General features: G+C 39.2%; 1 protein-coding gene across 1 annotated transcript in view; it reads right to left on the bottom strand.

Moving 5' to 3' along the window:
• Positions 1-19,014, bottom strand: part of LOC136863519 (spindle assembly abnormal protein 6 homolog) — a 353,838-nt gene that overhangs the window by 71,964 nt on the left and 262,860 nt on the right. The window contains exon 7 of the mRNA XM_068225981.1: positions 7,898-7,966. Within this exon, the coding sequence (XP_068082082.1) occupies positions 7,898-7,966 (69 nt within the window). The remainder of the gene's footprint in view (positions 1-7,897; positions 7,967-19,014) is intronic.

The following is a 19,014-nucleotide window of genomic DNA, read 5'->3' as shown; positions in this document are numbered from 1 at the left end:
TCAAATGAGGCTGAAGATACTCGATATAATGAGTGAAACATGTCCCTGATAGTGTTATAATGTAATAAAATATCCCTCTAGAAACAATGAACATTTTTATGTATTGAATTAAGTGGAGAATAAAAACAAGAAATGTAGAAACTATATACCACATAGTCAAGCATCTCTTCTCCTTACTCGCAAGTCTTTCCAGCCCAAAGTTTGCAACATTTTTGTAACAATACTTCTTTGTCAGAGATCACCCAGAACAAACCGTGCTGCTTTCCTTTGAATTTTTACCAGTTCAGTTGAGCCATACTCTAAATGCGGTCTTAGGAGAGACTTATACGCCCTGTCCATTACATCCTCAATCCAAACCCTAAATACTGCCATAATAATGTGAAGAAATCTTTAACCTTTCTTACCAACCTTGTTAATATGATTACCCCAATGAAGATTATTCCTTATATTAAAACCTAGGTACTTATAGTGTTCCCCACGAGATACTATCACACCATCAACACAGTCATTAAAACTGAGTGGACCTTTCCTCTTCATGAAACTTACAACTTGACTCTTCATTCATATTCACATCCATACCACTTTATGCCGTCCATCACACAGCATTGTTTAAATTCTCCTGCAGTAACTCACAATCCTGCAACTCATTTGCTACTCTATACAATATATCATCATCTGCAAATAGCCTTATTTGCGATCACAGTTCCTTACTCATAACATAACATATATACACACACGGGCAGAAAAAAATCCAAAAACCACGAAATAAGGAACATATAATATGAAAATTTTGGCGTTATATTTGTTGAGGTAAGGTATTTAATTGATTAAAGGTACAAGACTACAGGTTAATATTCGCGCAAGAAAAGACATTGCAAATGTGCCATGCTGGTCAATTAATAACCGGTGTAATCACCTGACTTGAATGCAGGTATGCAGACGTGCATGCATTGTGTCATACAGGTGCCAGATGTCAACTTGAGGGATGGAGTTCCATGCCTGTTGCACTTAGTCGGTCAATACAGGGACAGTTAATGCCGGTTGTGGATGACGCTGGAGTTGTCATCCTATGATGTCCCATACGTGCTTGATTGGGGACAGATCGGGAGATTGAGAAGGCCAAGACAACATGTCAACACTCTGTAGTGCACGTTGGGTTACAACAGCGGCATGGGGTGTGCATTATCCCATTGGAAAGCATCCCTGGGAATGCTGTTCATGAATGGCAGCACAACAGTTTGAATCACCAAACAGACATACACATCTGCTATGAGAGTGTGTGGGATAACCACAAGAGTGTTCCTGCTGTCATAGGAAATTGCTTTCCAGACCAGAACTCCCGGTGTAGGTCCAGTGTGTCGATGCTGCAGACAGGTGGAATGCAGGCGTTCAACTGGTCACCTCCTAGCGAACACACGGCCATCACTGGCACCAAGGCAGGACCAGCTTTCATCGGAAAACACAGTGAACCACCACTCCATCCTCCCATGAGATCTCGCTTGACACCACTGAAGTCACAAACGGCGGAGGTTTAGACTATGTGGAATGCACACCGCAGGGCGTCTGGCTCGGAGTTGTCCTTCAAGTAACCGATTTCGAACAGTTCGTTGCATCACTGTGATGATAAATGCAGCTAGAATTGCTGCTGCACACGCATTCCCCTGCGTCACAGCCTTATACTGAATATGCCGGTCCTCCCTCTCGGTGGTGTCACGGGGACATCTGGATCCCAGTCTTCTTGCGAGCGTACCTTCTCCTGACCACTGCTGCCAGCACGCATGCACAGTGAAGACATTCCTGCCAAGTCGTTCTGCAATAGCGTAGAATGAAAATCCACCTTCATGTAGCCGTATTATACGGCCTCGTTCAACCGCAGTGAGCTGTTTATACTGGCCTCTCCGTTGTCATAAAGGCGTTCTTGACCCACTCACAGTCACTCCGTCCAATCTCATAGGTAACTTACGCTCTTGTACAGTACAGCCCGTATTTAAAGCAAACCTAATGTGCAATGTCATGGGGCCACAACTAGTGGCACGCTAATGCGATTTGCGGGAAAATTGAATCAACGTCATTTTTCAGATGTATAAACACACCTTCCAGTATTCGTTATTCTAGCACAACCCTTCCTGGGTGTCTGGATATTTTTTTCTGCCAGTGTATATACAGGAAAATATAAAAGTCTAGTATGAAATGAAATGGCGTATGGCTTTTAGTACCGGGAGTGTCCGAAGGATAAGTTCGGCTCGCCAGGTGCAGCCATGGAGACGGACGAAGCTTTAGTAATACTGCCTTGCGGGACCCACCTCTTAATCATTACAGGATCAGATAACGCTTCAACTACTCTAATTTCAACCATAAATTACAAAATTTCATTGAAAATTAGTGACGTCACTGATCGATTAACGCAGCAGATATAGGACGTCAGATCAAAACTGGGACAGGTTGACCACATTGATAGTAGAGTAAGCCAGCTTGAATGGGATATCTTGGACCTCAAGGAGGGGTTGGAAATCCAGGTTTCCGGCATAAAACAACAGGTTGAGAGGAGGATTTCTAACATCGAGGGTAATTTTGATAGCTGTATCTCTGCCGTCGAGGGAAATCTTGGGAGCCATATTTCTGCCATTGAAGGAAGGTTAGAAAACAGTTTTTGACCATCAAGGGAGATATTCAGAATATAAAGGAAAACATCCTTCATGCAGTAGAAGATAGATTAATGCAAAGAGAACATTTTTTTTACTATTTGCTTAACGTCGCACCGACACAGATATGTCTTGCGGCGACGATGGGATAGAAAAGGCCTAGGAATTGGAAGGAAGCGGCCGTGGCCTTAATTAAGGTACAGCCCTGGCATTTGCCTGGTGTGAAAATGGGAAACCACAGAAAACCATCTTCAGGGCTGCCAACAGTGGGGCTCGAACCCACTATCTCCCGATTACTGGATACTGGCCGCATTTAAGCGACTGCAGCTATCGAGCTCGGTAAACAGAAATTAAAATTGCTCTTAAATACTGAAAGATCAAGCTGCATGGTATAAATTACACATGAGACTTTAAGTACCTATTCTGAACTACAATTAAGTTATCGGATTACAGGAATCAGCTGATTTTTTTTCTTTTTCTTGACTACACTATGCCGTCTATTCACGACCACAACCAACAATGCAATGGGGTCAAGAAGTGTTGAGAATGTGTTCTGTACAGAATTTTCATTCTAGCAGACTGGCAGTAAATATGCAGTTCCATTACAGCACAAGATTTCACTAAGACCATCAGACAAGAAGTCTGTTCCATTTGATGGTGGTACAAGCAAATGGTGGTGATGGTAGTGGTTCGTGGTGTGGGTTACTGTAGTCACATCCTAGTTTGTGAACCATGGGCAATGGCTGAGTGGCCTAGTAATTGGTCCTGAGGGTCAGGATACCAGCTGCTACGGAATAGGACAGATAGATAGATAGATAGATATGGTTTATTTTAATTGGCAAAGTTAGGGACACGTGTCCCTGTCTTACACTTAACCTGTCTTACACTTAACCAGTGAAATACATAAATAACATGAAAAAATATATAAAATACTAAATAAATGAAAAAGGAGGCTGAAACAAATTACTATGGTACTATGCTATCCTACTGTGTTTACAGTGCACTATGTCTGGTATGGGCTAGAGCAATTTTGTTACTTTCATTGAACTGTCTCTATCTTATCCTTGGCTTTGACAAAATGAAAGTGACTGAGGTATGAGTGATGCTAGTAATGCCATTCCTTCTGCAGCCAGCCCCTGTTATGAATGGTGTGAAAATATTGCTCATAGGGTCAGTTGGTGCATGCATTTCAGTGGGCTTGGCAGACTGATATGTAATAGCAACTTCTGGCTCGGTGAGGAAAGCAACGGGAAACTACCTCACTCCACATTTCCCTAGTACACCTCTTCAGTGATGCCTAGGCCATATATGACAGCTGATGGCGGAACTGTTGAGGATCCAACCAGCCTTCGGGCTGAGGACTAAACATACAACATATAAATTAATATTTTGCTTCCTACGAAGAGATTAACACACAACATACGACGAATAATAATAATAATAATAATAATAATAATAATAATAATAATAATAATAATAATAATAATAATATAGATAAGCCTACTAGTATTTGCAATTAATTTGACCAATTCCAGAAATATATCACATTGACGAATATTACAGTTTTCATGTGTTTACTGTGGGTGAAAAACATAACAAAAATGGGGATTGGGATAAGGAAAACTATGGAGGAAACCACAGCTGAGTACTCTCTTACACTACTGATGAATAATAAAAATAATAATACTGGTAATGATAATGATAATAATAGTAATAAGAAGAAGAAGAAGAAGACAATAAGGAGGAGAAGAAGAAGAATAAGCGAAGAGGAAGAAAACGAAGAAGGACTGTCGCACTACGATCTTGTTTCATACAAATATTTAAATCTTCCGTGGTTTGATATCCCTCTGACCTCCTGCAGAAGGAAGTTCCATTCACGGCTGGCCACAACAGTGAAGGAATTGTTGTAGGTTGAGGATTTATGCTTAGGAATAGCGAGCAATGTTGAGCTCAGCACTCTGGTGTTTTTATCATGGTGTTCAGAAAGGCTATGAAATCGTTCATACAGATAAGTTGGGGATTGTAATGTAAGGATTCGGTGCAAAGAAGTCAGGGTATGCAGCTTGCGTCTGTGGGCATCTTGGATATATTCTGAGTCATGGCCCTCCTTGTGCTCAGGCAGCTAGGACTATACAATCTGCCGGTGGTTCCTAACCCGTTAGAGGAGAGATCCTAACTGGGACTATGTTTAAGCAGCGTAGCATCTTGCCTCACAAAATTTCAACAAAGCAGGCTCAGAATGTTTCAAGCAAGTCCCGGACCTATTGGAGTAAGGGAATCACGAATGATGAGACATTGAATCGAATTGGTGAGAGAATGATTAGGCAGCATTTGTCCGGAAGAAGAAACAGAATGATAGGACACATCATAAGACACACTCAATTTGTTCATTTAGTTTTTGAGGGAAGTGTAGGTGGTAAGAACGATACGGGCAAGCCAAGGCATGAATTTGATAAACAAATTAGAGTAGATGTAGGATGTAGTAGTTACGTAGACATGAAAAGGTTAGCACGGGATACGGTGTCATGGATAGCTGACATTAAACCAGTCTAAGGACTGATGACCCAACAAAAAAAGAACATAATGTTCTATTACAATGGCTCTGAATGTGGATTTTGTTTCATTTTTCTGAATTTACACCCTGCGTTTACCACCATCTGCCGTAAATGCCAGCAGACATCCATATCTCACACACTTTCCCCAAATACCGTAGTGGTAGGAGAAAGCCAGAGCACCAGCCAGATGTTGTGGCATTCTTTGAGCATATAAATCTTGGGCACTGCAGGCTTTAAGGGACACAAAGTAAATAATTTGTAAACATTATCAACTGTGTAAGATCCAATATTACTATGAATGAAGTGTTGTGATAAATGAAGCCAGTTAAGTCTCCAAATCTATTAAATGTCATTACTGAAAACTTTTTCTAGAGGTTCATATAAGAACCATCTTATCCTTATCACAATAAATATCAAAAGGAAACTTCCAACACTATATTTCAAACAGACAAAGGAGAAATAATGTTAGCATCGCCAGCAAAAACTGAAAGCAGACACGAGGAAGATTAATTTCATACAAACTATACATTTCAACGGGTCACTATAGTTTTTGGTACAGTTCTGAAGATATTCAGGGCATGAAACACAATGAGCCACAAGACACTTTTTCCAAGTTTTCCAACAAGTAAGTTTTGTGTATGATCAAAAAGTATGTTTTCATACACCAAAAATGCTCTCTCAACATTGTTTGTGTTCAATGGTTCCGCATTTCTCTGCCGAGGATCCGGCTAACAGTATATAAATTGGCATAACCTGGATTTACTTAAAGGACTGCTTTAATTTGTTTTATGTCTGGCTCCATGTCTAAATAGTTAGCGTGCTGGCCTTTGGCCACAGGGGTTCCGGGTTCGATTCCCGGCAGCATCGGGAATTTTAGCCATAATTGTTTAATTCCCTTGGCACAGGGACTGGGTGTATGTGTCGTGCCGTCTTCATCACTATCACCATTTCATCCTCATCACAGTGTGCAGGTCGCCTGCGGGCGTCAAATAAAAAGACCTGCACCATGCTTCTCTGGAGGCCACACACCAATATTATTTGTTTTATGACTTGTTCACCTACAGTTCCATGAACAGCAATGAGTTTGTTTTTTGAGTCACATATGATGTCAATCGATTCCATGAATGTCTGATAGTTGTTTGTGATTTAAGGAATCCAACCCAAGTTGCAGTCGATGTACGCCATTTAGCATGCAATTTTAGAATTATTATGCAAGACACATTGTGGATACCTCACCGATATGATATATTTTTCAATTCTCTCAATAGATTTACTGACATTAATTCTTCTTCTGGGCTGAACCATGTTGTTGTTTTCTGTACATTCTGTGCAACATAGCTCAAATTCAATTCTATATACACGCATGTTAATGAACTCCTGCAGGACAAAATTCTGGCATGTTAACCATCCCCAAAAAGTGTGAAACTATAGGTAGTGGGATGTAAAATAAATAATATTTTTATTTAATAAAAGAATATTTGGTGTAGATGCAGATTTATTGTAAAAATATATATCTGTCTTTAAAATATGTAAATAAGTAAATATGTAAAAGTATGTGATGATAAATTAGAATATTTTTTTAAAATTTGTTTTACGTTGCACTGACGCAGATAAGTATTATGGCGACGATGGGATAGGAAAGGCCTAGGAGTGGGGAGGAAGCGGCCGTGACCTTAATTAAGGTGCAGCCCCAGCATCTGCCTGATGTGAAAATGGGGAAACTACGGAAAACAATGTGCGCCCATAACTGCATGGCCAACTGCCCCAGTAATCCAATAGTAGATTAATCTGCCTACATTTAGAGTTTTCAGAAGGATATATAGAAAAACCATCCCTGTACAGGCCGTAACGACCCATGGAGGAGGCTTTCACTATTCGTAAGTTCGGCACTCAGTGGGATAGAATGATTAGCTCTATGCCCAGCCACCTTTGCCCCAAGGACGGTGCTAAATTTTCGTGTAGGTTGAGTAAACCTCAGGACTACATGCCACTCCAGAAGTGGAAATCTCCTGTCTTAATTTTTTAAATTTTCTGACAAGGAATCGAACACACATCCTTCCGGATGAACCCAGTGCACCTCTACTGCCTCGGCTAGGCAGCACCAAGGGAACCAAAATATACAACTACAAAAAATTCTGAACTCTAAAAATAATTATAGAGGAATCACAGCTATTTACCAAGATGTCCAAAATAAAATGTTACAAATAATACTAGAAAGAATAGTTAGAAAAATGATTAAATGAAACATCCAGAAAAACTGTTTGGTTTTAGGAAAGGAAGATAACCAGTGGAGCGTACAAAACTCTGAAAGAAAGCATTGAGAGTAGGGCATGGACATAATGACATTTATTGATTCAGAAAAGGGCCATGATAGAGTCTCAAGAAGAACAGATTGGAAAAGTCTGGTACAGAAATAAATTAAATAAGAAAAATTGCCACAGGCTACAATTTTTAAACGCTGCTTGGTTCAGTGCATAGGAGGAATGAGAATCAATATATGGAGAAAATCAAAACAATGGTGATGACAAAGGAGAGAGAGAGAGAGCTACAACATTTGGAAACAAAGATATTCTAATTGTGGAGAACTAAATCTTAAGCAGGTTCAATGACTCAACACACAGCCACATCACAAAATAAAAGTGATAGTCTCAAAGCTTAAAAAACCATGTTAACATACTATTCCATTCAGAATACACATACCTTTTCCTCCCTCACTGATACGACCTCTGCAAGGTAATTAGCAGCTTCAGATGCCCTTTCGTTTAGTTCCTGCAATTAGAAGAATACATCAGAAAAGCTAAAATTGAAAACCATTCCTATCTATTCACATCTACTAAACCTCTACAGAAGTATAATCATAAGCACAGTGAAAATAAGTAGGGCAGTTAGAAACTTGAGAGAAAATATCTCAACATGCATCTCATCCATTCTGTAGTACATGGCACATAATTTCAGCTCTTCACCAGAGATACACATTCCAGCCCACCGTTTAAGATTTACAAAGCAATTACACTTAAAATTTTAATCAAAATTGTTGTAAATCACAGACACACACACACACCAGATGCTGTCAATTGTGTACACTATCTTATTTAAAAATTATATACACATTACACACACACACGTTATTGAACTGCCACCTTCATAAACACTTGACTGCTCCATTAGCATGTCAACCGATTACCAATACAACAAAATCACAACACGAGTTCACACACTCAACTAACGACTTTCACTAACAAGTCTCGCTAACAACTCAGCTCCAACTCCCAAGACTGTGTCTTTATATACCTTGCCTGGCTAGGCTTCTAGAAAAGTATGACAAAAGTTTCCCGTATTTTCTCAAACCTCCAATAACATGTTGATGCAAGTATAATGGACTAGTATAACTTGGAAACAATTCTCTAACTCATGGATAAATAATGAAAATATTGAGCACTATTATTATTATTATTATTATTATTATTATTATTATTTGCCAGCCCCATGGTGTAGGGGTAGCGAGCTTGCTTCTTACCCGGAGGTCCCGGGTTCGATTCCTGGCCAGGACAGGGATTTTTATCTAGACCTGAGGGCTGGTTCAAGGTCCACTCAGCCTACATGATTAGAATTGAGGAGCTATCTAACAGTAAGATAGCGGCCCCGGTCTAGAAAGCTAAGAACAACGGCCGAGAGGATTCATCGTGCTGACCACATGACACCTCGTAATCTGCAGGGCTTCGGACTGAGCAGTGATCGCTTGGTAGGCCAAGGCCCTTCAAGGGCTGCAGTGCCGTGGGGTTTGGTTTTTACATTATTAGTTATGGAGTTACGTCCAGACTTTATTTGGTATAAATCATGATTATATTATTTGTGAGGTTATATAATGAAACATCTGCTGTATGTATATCAATATTATGAGTTTAATGTAGTAACATGTAATCTATAAATATAAAATAACTTGTCCTGACTGACTGACTGACTGATTCATCATCGCCAAGCCAAAACTACTGGACATAAAGAAATGAAATTTTGGGGATACATTCATATTAACATGTAGGTGCTCGCTAAGGGAGGATTTTTGGAAATTCAATCGCATAGGGGGTGGAAACGGGGTGAATTTTTAAAATGAGGATATCTATATCTCGAAAACTTAAAAGTTTACAGACGTAAAAATTGGTATTTGGAATCTCCTTTAAAAATAAAGAAACATGTATTTCTTTGTGTTCTCAAAATCCCATTAAGGAGGGTGCAAAAAAAGGGGGGGGGTGGAAATGGGGTTGAACACATTTATGAGGAGACTTATACCACAAAAACTGAAGATGTTACAGACGTGAAAACTGAAATTTGGAGTGTCGGCCTCCGGATCCCAAGATAGCGGGTTCAAACCCGGCAGAGGTAGTCGGATTTTTGAAGGGCGGAAAAAAGTCCATTCGACACTCCATGTCGTACGATGTCGGCATGTAAAAGATCTCTGGTGACACATTTGGTGTTTACCCGACAAAATTAATTAAATCTCAGCCATAGACGCCCAAGAGAGTTTCGGTTTACTCGGTCTGCCATCTAGTGGAGGCCTAGAGTAAAATGGAATGTCGAAATTGACGAGCAGACAGCCAGATGGCGTCAAATTGAAATGTCTGCACACGGTAGCTGAGGCCATACGATTATTATACTTTGAAAGTAAAGAAACACGTATTTTTGTGTTTTGGGGTAATCTGGTGAATAGGGGGTGAACAGGAGTGACAAACAGGGTGAATTTTTAAAAAGACTATATCTGCAAATTATCTCAGACACGTAACATATTACAGATTTTAAAAATGGTATTTGGAATTTCCTGTAAAAGTAAAGAAACATACATTTTTTTGAAAAATCCACTTAAGGGGAACTGAAAAAGTGGTGAATTTTAAAAATTAGCGTGTCTACAGCATGTCTCAAAAACTTAACATGTTGCAGACGTGAAAATTGTTATTTGGAATCTCCTTTAAAAATAAGGAAACACGTATTCTTTGGTTTTTGGGAAAAACCCTTAAGGTGGGGTGAAAAAATTGAAAAATTAGTTTAATTATTTGTATGAGAATATATATACAAAAAATCTAAAGATGTTACAAATGTGAAAACTGGTATTTGGAATCTCCTTTAAAAATTAAGAAACACACATTTGGTGGGGGAATCAATTTCGTAGGGGTAGGGGAGATGAAAACTGAGACGAATTCCTTTTACGAGGATACATATATCTCAAAAACTGATAATTGGTATTTGTAAGCTCTTTTAAAGAAACGGGTACTGTTTGTTTTTGGAAAATTCACTTGAGTGGGGAGTGTGAAAGGAAGTAAAAAAATTGAATTCCTTTTCTGGAGATGTGGAAATTGGTATTTGGAATCTCCTATAAAAATAAACATGCATTTTTTGGGTGGGGGGGAACCAACTTAACAGGTGGGGTGGAGTGAAAATGGAGTTGAATTCTTTTCATGAGGATACTTATATCTCATAAACTGAAGACGTTACAGACATGAAAATTTGTATTTGGAATTTTCTTTCAAAGTAAAGATACACGCAATCTTTTGTCTATGGAAAATCCACTTAAGAGGGGTGAATTAATTGAAAAATTAGTTGAATACTTTGTATGAGGTAGAGCCTCCGTGGCTCAGATGGCAGCGCGTCGGCCTCTCGCCGCTGGATACCGTGGTTCAAATCCCGGTGACTCCATGTGAGATTTGTGCTGGACAAAGCGGGGGCGGGACAGGTTTTTCTCCAGGTACTCCGGTTTTCCCTGTCATCTTTCAATCCAACAACACTCTCCATTATCATTTCATAGCATTTATCACTCATTAATAAATCACCTTGGGAGTGGCGACCCCATTGTAATAACAGCCTATATATATGTTTCATTCATTCCATCCCTGATCCGGCCAATGACTGGAAAACAGGTTGTAGGTTTTAATTTTCATTCACTTTGTATGAGGATACTTATATCTCAAAAACTAAAGATGTTACAGGCGTGAAAATTAGTGTCTGGAATCTCCTTAAAAATAAAGAAACACACATTTTGAGTGGGGGAATCAATTTGAGGGTGGGGGCGGTGAAAGAGGAGTTTAATTATTTTTTATGATGATACATATCCCACAAAACTGAAGATGTTGCAGTCGTGATAACTGGCCTTTGGAAGATCCTTTCTTCTTCTTCTTCTTCTTCTTCTTCTTCTTCTTCTTCTTCTTCTTCTTCTATGACCGCATAGGATCACTTTAGTCAGTCCATCATTCAGGTCTCTTTGAAGGGATTGTTCGGGCTTTACGGTCCTCCCAGTACTTCTTCAGACGCTCCGATATTCGTGCCCTTTCCTCAGCTGAAAATATGCATGTTGTTGGTTTGCTTTGTGTAAGGGTAAAGCGGAGGTTTGTATTCTTGAGTTTTGTATTCAATATTACCTTATCTTATTTGCGGTGTCTTCTGTTGTAAGGCCTATTTCGTTTAGATCGTCTTTTACTTCTCTGATCCATTTACATCCTGTTGCGGTATTTATAAATAAAGAAACAAGTTTGTTGGGTTTTTGGAAAATTCACTTAAGGGGGGAGGGTGAAAGGAAGTGAAAAAATTTAATTCTTTTTATGGAGAAACTTACATCTCAAAAACTTAAGTTTATACATGTGAAAATTTGTATTTGGAATCACCTTAAAAAATAAACACACACACATTTTTTGGAGGGGGGAATCAACTTAATGGACTGGGGTGAAAAGGGAGTTTAAATCTTTTTATGAGGATACTTATATCTCAAAAACTGAACATGTTGGAGGCATGAACATTTATATTTGGAATCTTCTTTCAAAGTAAAGAAACATGTGTCCTTTTGTCTTCGGAAAATCCACTTAATGGGGGTGAATGAATTGAAAAGTGAGTTGAATTCCTTGTGTGATGAATGATACTTACATCTCAAAAACTAAAAATGTTGTAGACGTGGAAATTGATATTTGGAATCTCCTTTAAAAATAAAGAAACATGTACTCTCAGGGAGGGGGGAATCAACTTAGTGGGTACAAAGAGGGGTGAAATATGAGCTGAATTACTTTTATGAGTATACTTATATCTCAAAAACTGAAGATGTTACAGACGTGAAAATTAGTATTTGAAATCTCCTTTAAAAATGAAGAAAAACGCAATTTTTTTCTCGGAAAATTGATGTAAGGAGTGTGGGGTTGAAAGTAAGTAAATAAGGAGCTGAAATATGCTTATGAGGATACTTTATCTTAAAAACTGAAGCTGTTACATATGTAAAAGTTGGTATCTTGAATTTACTTTCAAAATAAAGAAACACGTATTTTTTGCTTCCTGAAAGTCCACTTAATGCGGGAGAGGGGTGGGAAGAAGAAGAAGAAGAAGAAGAAGAAGAAGAAGAAGAAGAAGAAGAAGAAGAAGAAGAAGAAGAAGAAGAAGAAGAAGAAGAAGAAGTTGAACTATTCTTATGAGTATATATTTATCTCAAAAACTGAAGGTGTTACAGATGTACAGATATGAAAAGTGTTATTTGGAATCTCCTTTAAAATTAATGAAACACGTATTTTTTTTGTTTTCAGAAATTCCAGTTAAGGGGCTGAAAAGAATTGGAAAAGCCGGTGAATTTTTAAAATGAGTACTGGTATATCTACATTATATGTCAAAACTTAGCATGATAGAGACAAGAAACTTGGTATTTAGAAAGTCCTTCAAAAATACAGTTTTTGGAGAAGGCACTCAACGGGGGGTGAAAAGAAGTGAAATGGAGTTGAATTATTTTTTATGAGGTTACTTACATCTTAAAAACTGAAGATGTTACAGATGTGAAGGTTGGTATTTGGAATTGCCTTCAAGAATAAAGAAACATGTATTTTTGTTTTCGGAAAATACACCTAGAAGGGGGTGAAGAAGGACTGATCAAGGGGTTGAATTATTTTTATGGGGATAATCATGTATATCTCAAAAACTGAAGATGTTATAGATGTGGGAATAGGTATTTGGAATCTCCTTTAAAAATAAAGAAACGTGTACTGTATTTATTTTTTCGACTTGAGTGAAGACTATTTCTCACATATACAGTTCTATGTCGCATGGTCATCTTTGCCCCAAAAGGTAATACCACAAACATGGTTTACAAAGAATTTCTAGGGTATATGAAACTCAATTTTGGACGAGATTTTATACTTCAGAGATTTTCACATAATGTCTTAGTACAATGGCGAGGAACGATTACTTTGAACAAATTACAAAATCCAATTGCTAGTTAATAGTATACAATTTATTATGACCAATATATATGATCCATAAATCCAATCCAATGTTGTGCAACTCACGATAATAGTCCAGGACAACATATCTTTGGAACTACAGAGTTACAGAAATTTCCATTCATTTTAAATAGGTCATTGGAGATTCTCGAAATTAAGAGAAAACATGTGTCATATTCTTCTAAAAGCCTGGCCAGGCACTATATATAAAGAGTCGGTCTAGAGGGAGTTGTTTAACAAGAGCAATAATAGTCCAGAAGAACAAATCTTTGGAACTAGAGTTACAGAAATTTCCATTCATTTTAAATAGGTCATTGGAGAATCTCGAAATTACTAGAAAACATATGCCATATTCCTCTAGATGCCTGGCTAGGTAGTGTATATAAAGAGTCAGTCTAGAGGGTTGAGTGGAGTTGTTTAACAAGAGTTGCGAGTGCAAGTCATTAATCAAGTATGTGAATTCATGGTGTGATTGGTCATCATCATCATCATCATCTTCCTTCCAAGTATTGGGCCATGTGTCCTGTTACGGTCTTGCATTTTACTTTTTGCAAGACTTGAAAGCAATCAAATGTCCTTCCGACGGGTTGCTAGCCTGAAGGAAGTAAGACCATTGGTAGGGCTGCCACCTCTCAGCTAATGGACTAGCTGAAATTACAGCAATTCCCCATAATGGATGTAATGGTTATACCACCGTGACTCTGTCAACAGGGCCTCATTTGTGGGAACAGGTTGTCTTTTAATCTCGGGAAGGTGAGGTTGGCCTTTGGGCAGGAGGGGTTATGTCATAATCATCATCATCCTTCCAAGTACTGGGCCATGTGGCCCATTACGGTCTTGCATTTTCTTTCCATCGCTTAATTGGGCGTCCTATAGATCTCTGTCCTCTTGGTTGATAGCGTAGGATTTCCTTTGGTAGTCTTTCAGATTCCATCCTTTGAACATGACGTTTCCAGTTTTCTTGATAATCATAGATGTAATTGATTACTTATTTCACACTCAGTCCCTTAAGCACATCTTTATTTCTTATACGATACCATTTCGTATAGCCTGCTGTTCTGCGCATGAACGTCATTTCACGTGCTGTAATTCTGGAAATGTCTTGAGTTCTTATTGTCCACGCCTCACTGCCGTAGCAAAGGATTGGTCTGGCTAAAGTGTTATAAAGACGTAAGCGAGTGTGTTTTTGGACAAGAGATGGCTTCATGATATGATTAATGATTCCTGTTGTCCTGGTAAATTTGGTTATTTTTGCAGAGATATCAATTTCCCCTTGGTAAGATAAATTGTATCCCAGATAATTGAATTTGTTGACTCTTTCCAATATTTTATTATCTAAACTGATTTTACTCGGGATAGGGTCCTTCCCCTTAAAGGCCATTATTTTGCTCTTTTGTGGTGTGATTGGTAATATTTGATATGCTATTGTGGCGGCCTTCTTCCTAATATTCTTCGTAACAGTGGTTTCTCGAGCGTAGTTGTCAAGTGTTAAAGATGTCAGTTTATTAGTTCGTGTCTCTATAATATGTATATATAACTTGTAAATACAATGGTGTACACAATTGACATCATTTCATGTGTGCGTTTTTGTGGTAACAACACTACGTACAAATTAATAGAATGTTCTATAAAGCTTGAGTGACAAGGATACGTTGTACTGGAATTTTACCTTGTGTTGCACAACATTACGTTTGACTTATACATCATATTTACAGGTAATAATAAATTATATCCTATTAAATATGCATTCTTACATTAAATAAAGTCTTATTAATATACATACAGCAGATGTATTGTGACTTACCTCACATGTTTTGCTACACAAGACAGATCATAAAACACACAATTAATGACCATGCTTTATACCAAATAAAGTCCGGAAAATTATTATGTAAATAATAATACTAATAATAATCATAATAATACCTACTAATCAAACTCAATATTTTCACTATTTACCCATGGCTTTAAAGAGTTATTTCCAAGTTATACTAGTCCATTATATTTGCATTAATATCCCCCCTATACATTGAAACAATTTCAACAATATATCACACTCGTCCACTTTGCCTTGGCCATAGATTATATTTTCGCTCTTCCTCAACGTCGCTGGATGTGCTCTCCTCCTATTGACTGGATTGTGCCATGTCAGGGGGGCGGTGTCGCCTTGCTGCCAACCTCCTCCTCGGTGGTAGTCGATGCGTTCTCCTAGCTATGGCCAGATCATGCCATGTCATTAGTACCCTCTCCTCCAGATGCACCTATGGCAGTACCAGGCTTACTCTCTATGCGCAGCGGTTGGCTGACTCATCGCAATTCCGATGCGTGTACCTGGACATGAGGGTTGGTCTTTAGTACGTAGACCCCATGGCCTAGCAGCTTATCGACCTTAACAGCACCAAACCACTTACGTGCCAGATCTGCATGAAACCCTCCAATCTTATTATTGGCTGGGTGGTTACGTCGCAGTACTTGTTGGCCTGGTAGAAAGATCTGGGTCTCTTCGACATCTTGAGCCTTGGCCCTGACGCAAATGCGATAAAGGGATATAACTTCACAAAAATATTTTCTTACCCATGGGTTTCACAAAAATATTTTCTTACCCATGGGTAACTAATGCAAATATCGAGCTTGAATTATTATTACTATTATTATTATTATTATTATTATTATCATTACTACTTGTATGTATGGCTGAGAAGTGTTACATCCAGTTAATATTTGTATTATTATTACGATACGATCGCGTTGTTTGTGAGGTTATGTCATGAAAAATGTGCTGTACATAAATATTTATATGAGTTCAGTTAATGTAAATACCTGTAAATGAATATTATAATTTATTCTTACCTGGATATATCATTTGTAATCCATGATTGTGAAAAACACTGTAACTTCTAGAATGGTGATAGGCACTAGAACAATGGAGAATATTCTGTACATTATAATGTATATATTAGGCACTCTAGAATTTTCACGAAGATATATTTTGAAGCCTAGCCAGGAGATATATATAAGGAGACGATATTGAAGGTGAGAGAGAGTTACTGGTTAGAGAGTGATTGGTTGCCAAGTTATTTTTTTTTTTTTTGCTAGTTGCTTTACGTCACACCGACACAGATAGGTCTTATGGCGATGATGGGACAGGAAAGGGCTAGGAGTGGGAAGGAAGCGGCCGTGGCCTTAATTAAGGTACAGCCCCAGCATTTGCCTGGTGTGAAAATGGGAAACCACAGAAAACCATTTTCAGGGCTCCCGACAGTGGGGCTCGAACCTACTATCTCCCAAATACTGGATACTGACCGCACTTAAGCGACTGCAGCTATCGAGCTCGGTGCCGAGTTATTATTAAGTAGAGTTATGGTATAGCAAGAATATACTTGTGACCTCGTGACATGCAATGGTTGCAGTCTCCATACTGAAGTGACACTCAGTTGGGTTTTTTTTAAATGGTGGCTTGTGATGTGAGTGTTTTGTTTGTGACAGCAGTGATTAAGGTTATGTGTGTGTTTAATTTGTGAACAGATGTGAATAAAATAATTGTAGCAACTGACAACATCTCGTGTGTGTTTTCGTAGATACGTTAGCCTGGGTAAGGGTTCTCTTATCGGTCAAAGCTTCCTTTTCCTTGATGTCCTGCGGCTGTTTATGCTGCCAAACTGCTAGGGAAACAGCTGCATCAGCTTGACCAGAAGTGGGTGGTGGACGAATTTCTCAATCCCTGATGCCGTATAGGTGTCGACCAAGAAACAGCACCGCTGGGGAATAGCCAGTGACATGGCTGATACGTCGTCACAGGGCAAAGAGTGACTGCGGTATCTGACGGACCCACAGTCGATGTTCCTTGTCTATTAGGCGGATCCACAGCATCCCTTTTAGCTCCTGGTTCCGTCGTTCCGTTTGATTGGCCCTTGGATTGTAGATAGGGGTGGTCCAGTGCTCCACACCCCATTCAGTCATCATTTGTTGCCACTTCCTTGACTTGAACTGACTCTCGTTCTGATAGAATGTACCGTGGATAACCGTAGCAGCTGATACCTCATCCTGTAGAAGACTGGTGATGTGTCCCGTCGTACTTCTGGTATCGGATAGGCTTCAATCCATCTTGTGAAGAGGTCGGTGATTAGATTTTCTTTTTTTGCTATTTGTTTTGCATTGCCCCGACAGATATGTCTTATGGCGACGATGGGACAAGAAAGGCCTGGGAATGGGAAGGAAGCGTCCGAGGCCTTAGTTAAGGTACAACGCAAGCATTTGCCTGGTGTGAAAATGGGAAACCACGGAAAACCATCTTCAGGGGGGTTGCCGACAGTGGGGTTTGAACCCACTATCTCCCGAATACTGGATACTGGCCGCACTTAAGCGACTGCAGCTATAGAGCTCGGCGGTGATTACTAGGAGTCCTGTTTTACCCCTTGGTGTTCTAGGGTAATGACCCATCAAGTCCAGGTCTATGACCTCCCAAGCGTGTTGTGGCCGTTTTCCTCGCTGATTGGAATCTGCCTTCCTGTTGTTTGCCCTGGTGGAAGTGCAGATGTAATACCCTTTCACACAATCAAGGATGTCTTCCCGCATGTTGGCCCAGAATAATCTTCGATAAATAGACTGATATGTCTCTTTACCACATGGATGTCTGGCTTCAGTGCTGTCGTGGAACTTCTTGAGGATATCTGAGGTGTGCTGTCTGGGGACCACGACTACTGCAGGCGTGATATAGATGTTGATTCCCATAGGGAATTGGTAGGTGTGCTAGGTACCAACTGATGAGCCCACCCTAGCACACAAGGGTGAAACGCTGGCAACCAAGAATGAGTTAGCTGGAAAATTTATAATGTCCAATAACGGACCATTTATATTGGTATTACTGCAGGCGTGTCGGAGAGGTGGGATAAACGGATATAAATTGAAAACAATATTCTTACCCATGGGTAACTAATGTGAATATCAAGCTTGAATTATTATTACTATTATTTTATGATCGTGGTTATTATTATTATTATTATTATTATTATTATTATTATTATTATTATTATTATTATTATTTGTACATACGACGGTGAAGTGGCGGTGAAGTGTTACATCCAGTTAGTTTTTGTATTATTATTATTATGATACTATTGGGTTGTTTGCAAGGTTATATCATGAAACATGTCCTGTATATAAATGTTTATTTGAGTTCAAGAGTTCTCCGTCAACCCGTAAGTTCTTGTAGCATATCTTGAATTCCCTCGGAAGGAGTCGACTATTGGTGTTCTGTCTACTAATCCACTGTGTCATGGTCCTACAGGGCTTGTCTTGTTCTAGCCATTGCTTGATTACTCCCAGATCAAGTTCCATCTTGATGGTCATAAGAATAGGTTCATTGGGTTCACTCTGGTATTTTCGTGGAAACTCCCCCTCCACAATGGTGCTCCTAATTTCAGTTTCCATCACTGGGGGCCTAGAAGATGCCTTGCCTTGAAAATGCAATAACTGGGTATCTCCAAGGTCTACGTCAACTTCCACATCCTTGCTAGTCCGGAGGTTTCCAACGTCCCAGGCGACCTTCAGACATCAATCTTTTCCCAAAAAGACTTCATGAGC

The sequence above is a fragment of the Anabrus simplex genome, chromosome 2, assembly GCF_040414725.1.
Source record: "Anabrus simplex isolate iqAnaSimp1 chromosome 2, ASM4041472v1, whole genome shotgun sequence".
Lineage (NCBI taxonomy): Eukaryota > Metazoa > Arthropoda > Insecta > Orthoptera > Tettigoniidae > Anabrus > Anabrus simplex.
Note: the sequence above shows the minus strand (reverse complement) of the source record. Positions and strands in the feature narration are given on the sequence as shown.